This window comes from Cnephaeus nilssonii, assembly GCF_951640355.1.
Source record: "Cnephaeus nilssonii genome assembly, chromosome: 13".
Taxonomy (NCBI): domain Eukaryota; kingdom Metazoa; phylum Chordata; class Mammalia; order Chiroptera; family Vespertilionidae; genus Cnephaeus; species Cnephaeus nilssonii.
Genome location: NC_137084.1, coordinates 45,214,516 through 45,226,582, shown reverse-complemented (window position 1 = coordinate 45,226,582; position 12,067 = coordinate 45,214,516). Strand labels below are relative to the sequence as shown.

General features: G+C 53.4%; 1 protein-coding gene across 1 annotated transcript in view; it reads right to left on the bottom strand.

The window, feature by feature from the left end:
- Nucleotides 1-280: 280 nt before the first annotated feature.
- Nucleotides 281-12,067, bottom strand: part of DGAT2 (diacylglycerol O-acyltransferase 2) — a 32,523-nt gene continuing 20,736 nt past the window's right edge. The window contains exons 4-8 of the mRNA XM_079789370.1: nucleotides 11,757-11,827; nucleotides 5,955-6,159; nucleotides 5,166-5,340; nucleotides 3,659-3,861; nucleotides 281-1,461 (exon numbers count right to left, since the gene is read on the bottom strand). Of these exons, the coding sequence (XP_079645496.1) occupies nucleotides 1,307-1,461; nucleotides 3,659-3,861; nucleotides 5,166-5,340; nucleotides 5,955-6,159; nucleotides 11,757-11,827 (809 nt within the window). The 3' untranslated portion in view covers nucleotides 281-1,306. The remainder of the gene's footprint in view (nucleotides 1,462-3,658; nucleotides 3,862-5,165; nucleotides 5,341-5,954; nucleotides 6,160-11,756; nucleotides 11,828-12,067) is intronic.

Below are 12,067 nucleotides of genomic sequence, written 5' to 3'. Positions count from 1 at the left end.
GATCCTCCTGGCTGACACCCTGGCTACAGCCTCGCGAGAGACCCTGATGCAGGGGGCCCAGCTAAGCCATACCTGGACGACAGGCCCGCAGAAGCTGTGGACAGTGTTGTCTGAGGCCACTCAGTGCTGGACTAATTTGTTACCTGGCAATAGATAATACATGACACCGGGCCATGTGGGCCAACGGGGCGAGGGGCAGGGGCCTTGGCAGGTAGCTATGGTCTCCCCAAGTGTCAGGGGCGAGATGCAGATGTTGCCCCAGCAAGAACTCAGAGGACGCTCATTTTTATTTATCTGTTTAGGAATATACAAAAGTCTGACATGGTACAATGATCTCGTCAAGAGAAAACAGAACACACAGAGAAGAAAGGCTGGGTTTCCTCCCTGACCCCCATCCTCCCAAAAAGGCACACACATCTGAGGCGTGGGTAAGGGGGCCTCCTATCCGGACACCAATCTGATGCTCAGAAGGCCAGGCTCCTCTGTGAACGTGAAGAGGGGCCCCTTCCTCACACCTCCACTTGGGGGTGTGGGGTAAGCAAAACGAGGCCACTGGAAACAGTATGGGCTTCCGGCCAAGGCCTGGTCAGTGCTGGGTCCACGTCACCAGCCCCCTGAGGAAAACCAGTCACTCCAACCAGACGTGGTAGCTGGATAATCCAAGAGATGGTATGCCTGGGATAGCCCTGCTCCCAGCACAGGCTCATCACACCCCCATTGTCTCTGCGGAGGCCAGTCCAGGCTCCGTGTGAAAGACTGGGGATGTGGGAAGCGGAACAGTCCAGATGCTCATCACTGCGCTCTTCAAAACGGGGACAACGGTGCTTTCAAGGCTTCCCCTGGGCAGGAGGGACTAGTCCTGCAGTCAGGCCAAGGTAGCCGGGGATAGAGGGGTTTGTGTCAGAAGCGGCTTCTGCTCCTCACCCTCCAGGGGCAAAGAGCAAATCATCTAACTGGCCCGGGTCCCTAAGGGCTGTCCTTCTTCCCCGGTCAGCCCGGACCGCGCTTTCTCCGTAATTTCAGGAATGGAAGAAGAGGGGCTGGTTGAGAAACTATAAAGGCCCAGAGGTGTTCGCCACCACCTAGAACAGCACAAACTGGAAGTGAAAAAGCCCGAAATGTTCAAGCGTTTTCCTTCCTAAAAAAGACCTAACATTTTCATGGTTTAACAAAATTATTATAATTTCTTTTAAATAACCCACAGACACCCATGACACTTCCAAATTTACAGAACAAAAAGCACTCGAGAGCTTGGTAGAAAATGACTTTCAGCGGGTTCCTCCCGGCAGCCGGCCTGCGGGCCGGCTCAGTTCACCTCCAGGACCTCGGTCTCCGGGAGGCCGAAGCTGGTCTTGTGCTTGTCGAAGAGCTTCACCAGGGCCTCCATGTACATGGCGTGGTACAGGTCGATGTCCTGCTGGGTCGGGTGCTCCAGCTTGGGAATGGTGATGGGCTCACCCACTGCAGGGATGGGGCAGAGGCCTCTGGTTAGTCCATGCCATTGGGCCCACCCTCCCTGGGCGTTGACCATGACGTTGAGGGCAGTGACCCTGTGCTACGTGCCGACCATGTGCCAGGAGCTGTGCTGAATCTGTTCTGTCTGAGGATGTCCTTTTGCAGATGAGAGGACTGAGGCCCCATGGCATGGGAAGGGACCTGCCCAAGGCCACAGAGCCACTAGGCACTAAGGGGGATGAGGCCTGGCTGCACCCACTGCACTCAGCTGGGAGCTCCTGGGAGAGCCCTGGGCAAGTCACTTTGCCTCTCTGAGCCTCAGTTTCCTCACCTGTCACACAGGGATCCTTCCTCAGGGGGCTTTGCTGAGGATTCTGTGAACCATGACATGGTTCGAGAAGTGTGGTGAAGGCGGGAGAGGGAGAGGAGACCAACATTCATACTTCTGGGCATTGTTTTATTTCCTAATCCTATTTCATCTCCATACCCAACTCATCACCAAGTTCTGTCAAAGACATTTCTGAATTTTCTCCCAAGTTCTCTTCCATCTCCACTGCCATTCCCTCGATCCAAGCCACGGGCTACCCAAAAGCCTCTGGAGTGGTCTTGTGGCTTCCAATTTTTCCCTTTCTAATCCATTTTCTATCCAGAAGTCCCAAGGATCACTTTAAAATGCAAATCCGAACCTTCCCTCCCCCAAACCATATATATATATCCGAGGCTGAAGTCATGTTTATTGGGATAAAGGGGCATGTCATGACCACTAACAAGTATCTATTGGGAAGAAGGGTGCAGGGAGTGGTTCCTAACACCGCCCCCCCCCCCCCCCCCCCCCGTCCCTCCCATGGACTCATTCTTGGGTGTAGAGGTTGCTGGGAAAGCAACAGGCCTGGGGGAGCCAAGCAGATGAAAGGTGAGGGTGGGGTCTCTCAGCTCCTGAAGCAGCCGGTCAGAGCCTAGAGCCCACACCTGCACTCCATGCTTTCAGAAGGCCTGGAGCCGCCCGCCGACCATCACCACAGCCTCCACAGCTTCCATCATGGGGATCTCTGGAGTTTGAAGCCCCCAGACTGGGGCCCCCCTCTGGAGTCACCAGCTTCAGAGACCCGTCCATCAATACCATAACCTTGTCTTCCTCTACGCGGGTCACCTTACTGGTCCTCTGTGCTCTGTTTGCGAGGAGGAGGTTCACAGACAAATTCCGCCTTCCTCCTTAACACCTACTCAATTCCCGAGCAAGTATGCTAAACCACACTCACCACAGCCGTCCCAGCTTCCCACTATTAAAGCGAAAACCAATTCCTTCACAATGCCCACAGGACCCCATCCCTGGCCAGCCACCCCAAGCATGAAAATGTCTCTGCTGCCTCACAGAGAGCAGAGATGGATGGGAGAGTCTAGGTCATGTGACCCGAAATGCAGGAAGTCAGTCTCTGTGTAAAGTACAAAACAGAATACCTGGCTCTGATCATTCAAAGTATCTATGTGAGCTTTGGCCCCTCAAGTCCATAGCTTGTGGCCCACATGCTCCTGTGTAATCTCCAGTTTGTGAACCATTAACACACACACACACACACACACACACACACACACACACACCCCACAAGAGAGAATTCTTTGGAATCCTCTACATGATCCCAAATAAACCCAAAACAACATAGCTGAAGGCCAAGTGCAGCCAGATTTTTGCAACACTTTTCACGGGACTGCGCTCTCCAGTCATGTTTTCTTTCTGTTCCTCAAAAGTCTACACAGTCTTGCTTCAGGAACTTCACTTAGGCTATCGTTTCTGACAAAAACTCCCTCCTCCCACCTCTTTTGCTGGGTAATTCCTATTCAGCTAACAGCCTCAGAGTCACCTCCTCCCTGGGGTCCACTATGATCCCCAGAGCATGCCGCACATCCCACTCACACCCCCTGCTGATCTTTGCTCTAACAGGATCTTCCCTGATAGACTGCTGGGCTCTGCAAACACACAACTGCTGGGTCTCGTTTTGTTAGCACAGCTTGGCTCACAGGAATAAAACTTTACCCCGTCACCCCACCCCCACCTCCACCAATAATTCCCCTAGGGCAGCACCCACATGTCCTCATGGTTTAGAGCATGGACAGCAGAGCCAGGTGGCCTGGATATGAATCCTAACTCCACCACTAACTAGCTGTGGCCCCCCCAAGTTCAGGGTCTTCAAGGAGGGAGACTCACCGACAGTGGTGATGGGCTTGGAGTAGGGCACCAGCCCCCAGGTGTCAGAGGAGAAGAGGCCTCGGCCATGGAAGATGCACGGGGCGAAGCCAATGTACTTCTGGAACTTCTTCTGGACCCATCGGCCCCAGGAGCCCTCCTCAAAGATCACTTGCTTGTAGACCTCATTCTCTCCGAAGGAGTAGGTGGGAACCAGGTCGGCTCTGGAAGGGAGAGGCCGGGCCTGTCACTCCCCAGTCACTGGCTTCAGTTCCTCCTGTCAGTCCTAGAGGCCTTGGACACTAGCCGAGCTCCCACAGGGCTGTGCCAGAACCACCCGGGGGGTCCCCAACATGTGTCCCCTCACTACCAGGTTTAGATGGGCCCTCTGCCCCCCTGCTAGTGACTGGGGAGCATATCAGGACTTTGGTAGCACTAGGCAAAGGGAAGGTGGAGGGCCCTGCTCTAGCATGCCTGTTCTCTCTCATCCTCCAGGCCTGCCTCTGCTGGAAAGTTCTCCCTGTCCCATACCCAACCGAGGGCTCTCTCAGTTCCGTGTCACAGCCCTCAACACACCGTGTTGTCGCTGTCTGTCCCTTCATACTGCCCCCTGCCCTGAACACAGGGACTGGGTCTGAAGGATGGTGTGCCCAGTGCCTGGCACAGGCTGGGCCTGCAGAGTAGCCTCTTCTAGAGCCTGAGGTAAGGTCCTGAGAGGACAGAGAGGAGCGGTGGGTGGGACCCAAATGGTTAGTGCCATCCCTAACTTGTGGGTGACTGCAGGCTGCATCCTCTCCCACTCCAGGTCTGCCATTGCTGGAAGCCTGTCACCCCAAAGCCCTCCTCCTGGGGTTGCCCAGAGCACAGAGAAGGGAAGAAAACAGTGCACCTGGAGTCCAGAGAGCTTAGCTCTGCATTTTACAACGTGACCCCTACTGGGCCACTTAGCCTCGCTCGGTCTCCTCACGTGGAAAATAGGACGTCATCACCCGCAGGGTGGCTGTGGCGTCCAAGGGGACTGAGAAGTGAATGTGCTTTGTCCAGTGACATGCGCTGAACCGGTGGCTACACAGAATGTGCCTCTGGTTTTCTAGAAAAGGTCACAGACACCCAAGCTGCCCAGCTCCTCTCCCCCTGCCCTTAGCATCGCCCTTCCGAGAAGCCTCCCGCCGTTTCCAACCACGCCACCCTCATTTCTGCAAGCAGCACGACAGGTTGGGCTCCAGGGCATTGTCCTATGTATGATCCTGGCCTCTCAGCCCACCTGTGAGGGCTCAGGGCACACAGGCCTCACCTTTGCCCTACTCAGACGCCAAGGCTATTCTTGGACAACTTGGCCTGAACCTCTGGGCTCTAAGCTCCCCTCCCCCGCCACAGGACAGTGAACTCTCTTCTATGCCTTCCTGGCGTCTGGGCCTCCAGGAGCCAAGGAGCTGCAGACAGTGTGTACGTGTGTGTGTGTGTGTGTGTGTGTGTGTGTGTGCGTGTGTGTGTGTGTGTGTGTGTGTGTGTGCACACAGCCACTCACCCATGTCGCAGGGCCAGTTTCACAAAGCCTTTGCGGCTGCGCAGGGTGACCGCATTCTTGCCGGGCCTGGAGCTCAGAGACTCGGCTGCGCCCCCCACTACGATGATGATGGCATTGCCGGTCCCATTCTTTGAAAGCAAGTAGTCTATGGTGTCCCGGTTCACAGGGCAGATGCCTGGGAGGAGGAGAAGACACACCGTCGGGGCTGCCCATGGGGGCACTGTCTACCCCCCACAGTCATGTATAAGCAGACTTGGGGCCCAGACCTAACCCATTCTCTTCGAAGTCCCATGGCCCTATCTAAGCTATTCTTTTTCTGAGCCTTGGCTTACTTATCTGTAAAATGGGGATAATGATGCAAGGTTGTTTAGGTAATTCATTCATTTGGCAAATACTGCCTGAGGTCTTAAGTCTATCAGGCTGATGCCAGGTGCTGGGAAGCCCAGTAAATCAGGCTGCTGGGGGTCACGGTGGTGGGGGGTGGGGGGAGAACAATGACAGTGCCATGGATAACAATCAGGTTGTGCAGAGGGCAGCACGGGGCTGGGGTACCCAGAAAAGGGGCCAGAGAAGGCTTCCTAGGGAAGATGCTATCCAAGTTGAATCTTGAAGACTTATGCACAGCTCTGCTGCTCAGCCCTGACCCACAGCGCCTGCAGCAGGCTGCCTCTCTCAGCACGGGACCAGGGTGGTGTACTGGCTTCCTGGACAATCTGCCATCTGGCTCAGTGGAGAGGCTCCGGTCTTGACAGTGGGGCACAGTAAGGATAAGCAGCCGTGGCGTCTCACCTCCGGACATCAGGTACTCCCTCAGCACGGGCATTCGGAAGTTGCCAGCCAGCGTGGCCAGGTAGGGCCTGATGCCGGGGAACTTCTTGCTCACTTCCGTGGCCTCTGTGCTGAAGTTGCAGAAGGCACCCAGACCCATGATGCCATGGGGGTGGTATCCAAAGATGTAGTTCCTGGTGGTCAGCAGGTTGTGGGTCTTCACCAGCTGCAGGGAAAAGCTCGGGTGAGAGGAAACTGGCCGGCGGGGGGGGGGGGGGGGGGGGGGGGGGCCGGGGTCGGTCCTGAGGCACACCCAGAAGGTCCAGGAGAGACTGGGTTTGCCATACCCCCTGGGACTCTGGGCCTCAAGGACTGGAGTGACTCTCTACACCTGACCTCAGACTCCTCATCACTGGGGCCACAGTGCCAGGTGCTCGTCAGCTGCCATTTGGACTGCAAATCCCCGGGAAGGGGAGGGGAAATTTCTCCCTTGATCCCCTTATATTTCTCCAGCCAAATACACCAGGCCCTCTTATTTGCACTCAGCCAGCCTCCTGTCTCCCCTCCCTCTGGGCCATCCTCCTCACACAGCAGAGTGACTGTTCTAAAACCCAATGCAATCCCTGTATCTCTCTAGTTCCCACTGGGTCAAGTCCAAGTCCCTTAGTCTGGCCGGAGAAGAGACAGTGCAGCCTGCCTGAATGGAAACTTCCCTCCAGGCAGCCAGTTCTACCTGGGCTCTGATGCCGGAAGGACAAGGGCAAGAACAGCTCTTGTGCCAACCACCGTGGTGGTGGGAGGTCAGCTGTGCAGCGGGGCAGCTGACCTGTGGTACTTTCAACAAACCTGTCCTGGGATGCTCTGAGGAATGATTGTCTTCCTCAGGGGCTGCCTTCTGCCCTGGGGTTAGGATTAGAGGGTGGGGTGGCTGGTGTAAAGTTTCCCTAAACCCTGAGCAACAAGAGGCACCTACCCAGCATTACAACAAACACGATGGAGGGAAGGTGCAGAGAGGGGTGGAGAGTGAGTACTGGTATTTTGTTCAGAAAGCATCACTTTTTTTTCGGATTAGAAAAATAATGACTATCACAGAGAATTTTCAAAATACAGAAAATTCAAGAAAAGAAAAGAAAATCACAAGCATCTGTCCAGCTAAATCACTCTGGGTTGAGTCCTTTTTCTACTCAAACATACACATACTTTGTTTAAAAATCACAAAATTGAGGTCATATGGTTGGTATAATTTTTATATAATTTCCAACCAAGTATTATCATACCCTATCTATTTTTCCTTATCAAAATTCCTCAGCCATATCTCCCCATGGCTGTATTATTCTATCATGCAGCTGTGCTACATGTAATGGAACTATAATCAAACCCCTACTGATGGACCTTTAAAAAGCTTCCAAAACTTCCCTGAGAAATAATGCTTCCATATGGAACAGAGTGTGGAATCTCAAAGGGAAGGCAGGGGAGGGTGGGTGGGTGGGAGATAATCAACCAAAGACCTTGAATGCATAACCCATGGACACAGACAATAGGGTGCTGAAGGCCCGGGGTGGTGGTGGGGGAGGGACTGGTGGGGGTAAATGGGAGGGGAAAAGGGGACATATGTAATACTTTCAACAATAAAGAATTATTTAAAAAAGAAAAAATAATGCTTCCATAAATACCTTATTTTTATCTACATTACTGATTATAATTTTTAAAAATACGTTTTTATTCAGGGGCGGGCAAGAAGGGGTCAATGGGGGAAGAAGGGGAATATATGTAATACTTTCAACAATAAAGATTTTTTACAAAATATGTGTTTTTTTTATTGATTTCAGAGAGAGGAAGGGAGAGGGTTAGAAACATCTAACCGGGAATTAAACCAGCAACCTCCTGGTGCATGGGCTGACACTCAACCACAGAGCCACAGAGGCTGGGCTGATTATTTTATTGAGACAAACTCTAATGAAGCCAATCAGCTGTGCTTTTCTGGGGCCTAGGTTGTAGATGTGTCACCCAGTGGCTCTTTCGATCATTTTTCCCGTCTCCCCAGCCTCTGCCTGGTGGGGCATTTGGTGAAACGAGGTGCCTTGGAGCACTGTGCGGTACCCAGGAGAATGCAGGCATCTGGCACAGCTGTGGTCTCTGTGTGCCACCCTCCCCGCCCCTCAGGGCTGGACAGAGTGTCCACCCTGCAGAGAGGACACTGCTGATAAAGGCTCTGTTGACATGCCTGCTCTTGTGTCCCCTGACTGTTTCCTAGGGCAAAGTCTCAGTCCCAGGGGCTGGCCAGGCCAGGCCTATGAGCCTGGGACACATTCCTGGCAGTCACTCCTCACACCCTGCCTGTCAGGGCAGGAAAGGCACTCAGATAGGCTTGTGCCACCCTGGTACCACAGAGAGGGCACCTCAGAACCAGAGAAGAGCAGAGACTTGCCTGAGCTCACACAGCAGGGCGCGGTGGCAGAGAGACACAGGACTGAGAACCTGGGTCCTGAAGCAGACAGCCTTGGTTCCTGTACCAGCCCGGACACTGACTCGCTTTGTGAACTTGGGGCAGTCCCTCCTCTCTGGGCCTCAGCAGGCCCATCCGTGAAATGAGGCAGATGGACAAACAGAGGATTCTAAGCTCAGAGTCTTTCCTAGTCTCCTCTCCAGAAATCCTGCCTATACCCAGGCACTGCCCACTCCTCTCCCAGGCAGCCAGCAGTCCCGGTGGCTGCTGCTAACCCGTGAGCCCCACCTCTGCTGAGGGAAGGGATGCTCTCTGGGCCAGCCGAGCTGCTCTGGTGGCAAAGAGCAAAGAGCTCCACCGAGAAGGGAGAGAGGACGGATGGGTACTAAGTACAGCTAAAAATTATTACACAACCCTTGGCAAGAGGCTGAGGAAAGGGGGGAGACAGGAGGGTCACACACGAGTCCACAGAGCATCAGCCCTGATGTCTGGTCACCAAGGCCAAAACCTCTCACAGAGGAGGAGCCTGAGACCTCAAAGGGCAGAAGCTTGGCCAAGGTCACCTGCAGGAAAGAGCAAAGCCAAGGCTGAGATTCCGTGCCCTGGCCGGCCTAAGGCCCCATGTGGCTTTGGTCCTCGTGTCCCAGGGCGTCCCAGGGCCAGCTCCAACTCATCTTGTGGCTCCAACTCCCAGCTGATTTCTTGGAAAAAATGTCTGACAAGAACACTGGATTTTGTTTTGTCTCTTTAAGAAAGATCACTGGGCAAGGACATCTGCCTGTGCCAGTTCTGACCAATAGTAATCAGGGTTGGGGGGGGGGGGGTGATCGGCCTCAGGAGGCTTCCCAAGGGGCAGGCCACTCTGAACACTGGGGCCTGGCCCCTTAGGTGAGGGCCCCAGTAGGGAGAACAGAGTCCACAGTTCCTCACAATTAACCATAATTTACCACTTTTTATCATGTGTACAGCTCCGTTTTGTACATGAGACTAATGAGGCTCAGTGAGCTTGATAAAGTGTGCCTGTGGTCCCAGGAGCAGAAAGTGACAAAGTCTAGCAGGATCCATTAGACGGTGAGCTCACCTGAGGGCAGGGGCCAGGGCCCAGCACTGTGCGGGAGCAACAACTGATGCTCAGTGAATGGAGTGACAGAGCAAAGAACTCAACCCAGGTCTCCAATGGCAAAGCAGAGAGAGGGAGACCCAGGAAGCGGGGGCTCAATCCAATGGGGAAATCCGGGACTGAATCTCTCCCAGAGAAATAAGCAGTGGGAATGCAGTGGGAAAGAACCCAGAGCCTGGATTCCAGTACTAATTCTGGGGTGGACTCGCTGTGCAACCTGGACCAGTCCTTGCCCCTCTTTGGGACTGTTTCCTCACCTCCAAAATGATGCAACATTCTCCTATGATGCAACCTTCTCCTAGCAACAACAGCCTTGAATCCTCAGGAAAAGGGAGGAGTGAGAACCCTGACCCTGAAGTTTCTGGTAAAAGTGGGTTCAGGATGGGTAGACAGAAGGAGCTGGCCCCAGGGCACCCCTCCCCCCCACACACACATACACACATAATACTGGGTGCCGTGGAGGAATGTGGGGGTCAACCAGCCACCTCCCCCAGGCAGCAGGCCAGGATGTCTCAGTCACTGACTCACGACAGCAAACACACACCACCCTGTGTCATGCACACTTTCACACTCACACACGCTGCCACTACTCTTCCAACCCCATTGCTCTCTGCTGGGTTACCTCAGCAGCGAGGGTGTGCCGGGGCTGGGGTGCTGAGTGAGCTGGCCAGACAGGTCTTTCCCCTGCAGGAAAAACCTTCAGGATTCTGCTAGACTCACCCACAATCCACCAGTCACCCAAATGCACCCAGATGCCTCTGCCTTGCCAAGCTAGCTTGCAGACCACAGGCAGGGGGACAGAGACGAGGCCGACAGGCAGACCATGCCACTATTAATTCTGTCAGGACCTGGAGGTTGGCCCCAGAGAAGAGAAGACGGGTGCTCAGAAGACCGGTGTGGGGGGTCCCAGAGCAGCTAATGGTGCAGCAGGAAGGAAACCCAGAGACCAACTTGGTCTAAACTTGCTTCATAAGGGGAGACTGAACCCTGCAAGGGACGGCGCCTCACCCAGGGTCAGCCTGGGCCTTTCCTGCCTCTGTCCTCCAATACTGCAGGAGGCCTGAGTGGCTGCCCAAGGTTATTCCCCACGGCTCTGCTGCACAGGGAGGCAGTGTGCTGTGGTGGCAAGAGCCCAGGCTTGGAGGCCAGATAGCAATTAGAATCTTGGCTCCACCCCTCACTAGCCTCAGTCAGCTTTGCTACTCTGCCCTTCAGTTTCCTTCTTTGTAAAAAAAAAAAAAAAAAAAAAAAAAAGGATAAAGTTAGTACCCCTTATAGAGTGCCAGGAGGGTTAAAGTAGACTCCTCTTGGTGGGGGAGGGGGAAGGTGCTGGCTCTTAGAAGTCTCCCAATAAATCGAGATCCTCCCTCTCCACGCCACAGGCTTCTTCTCAAACTGGGGTGCCTATGCTCTCCTTGTTGCCCCGCCTCTTCAGTGCTGTTTATCTTTGGGGTGGAGTTCTAGGGGCAGCTTCTCCAGAAGCCTTCCCCAGGCACTTCAGGAACTAGGGTCTCCCTCTTCTTTTACTGCACATCACATTTCCTGGGCCTTAATTCCCATGGCCATGACCGCCAGTGACCCACCTGGGACTGGCTGAGAGAAATGCGATTTCCATAAGTTTCCCAAAGAAAGAAAGCCCCTCACACCTATGGTTATTCTTGGTTCAGTGCTATCCTTGGTGCGGGCCAGATGAACTTGGACTACTTAAGTACTGCTCTTGATAAATGCCCTCACATTTTAAGTTATGTCTTTAATATTCACAGAAAGGCAGACAAACAATGGCCATGATATCTGCTATTACACCTACTCCTTATATCACTCAGGATCTCAGTGTCTGAAACATCTTTTAGATCCAAGTACTAGAACAAGTCTTATTTCCCCGAGGAACTAGTAAGTTTCTTCTTTTCCGAAAACAAGAGCCAACAACTATCATGTTTCCCCTTTTGCCCTGGTTGCCAGGAAGCTTAGAGCTAATGATGAAGTTCAACCACCACAACTTTGTTGACCATTATGGCTTACATACTAGTATTTTTCCCCCAAGTCTTGATTTTTCTATTTACTTGGTATGACATTATATGCATCCTAAATCGCTCAAATCCTGCATAAATTGGGGAAGAGTATAAACAGATGCTCATAGTGGGGGATGTCACATGGTTCACCTCAGCATGTGTGGTCACTGTGGATAGGTAGGTTAAGGCTTGAATTCAGATCTCCCACCCAATCCCACCCTCCCAAGATAATACACAAAAATCTTTACCTGGATGGGAAAGTAGTCTCGAAAGTAGCGCCACACAGCCCAATTTCGGACCCACTGTGACCTCCTGCCACCTTCCAGAGAACAAAACACAGTGTTGGGAAGGCATGGGAATCAGGGAGGGTGGTGTTTGGGCAAGAAGACAAGACACAGCCAGTGTGAAACACAGTGGGTGACTATCCCCCCATGCAGCATCTTTTCCTCCCCTCCCCTCCCCTCTTCCCACCGGGCCCCTGGCCATGCTCGTACCCTCGTGTTATGCAAACCCTTGATGGAGTGTGAGCTCCTATGAGGACCAGGATGGCTCCTTTGAA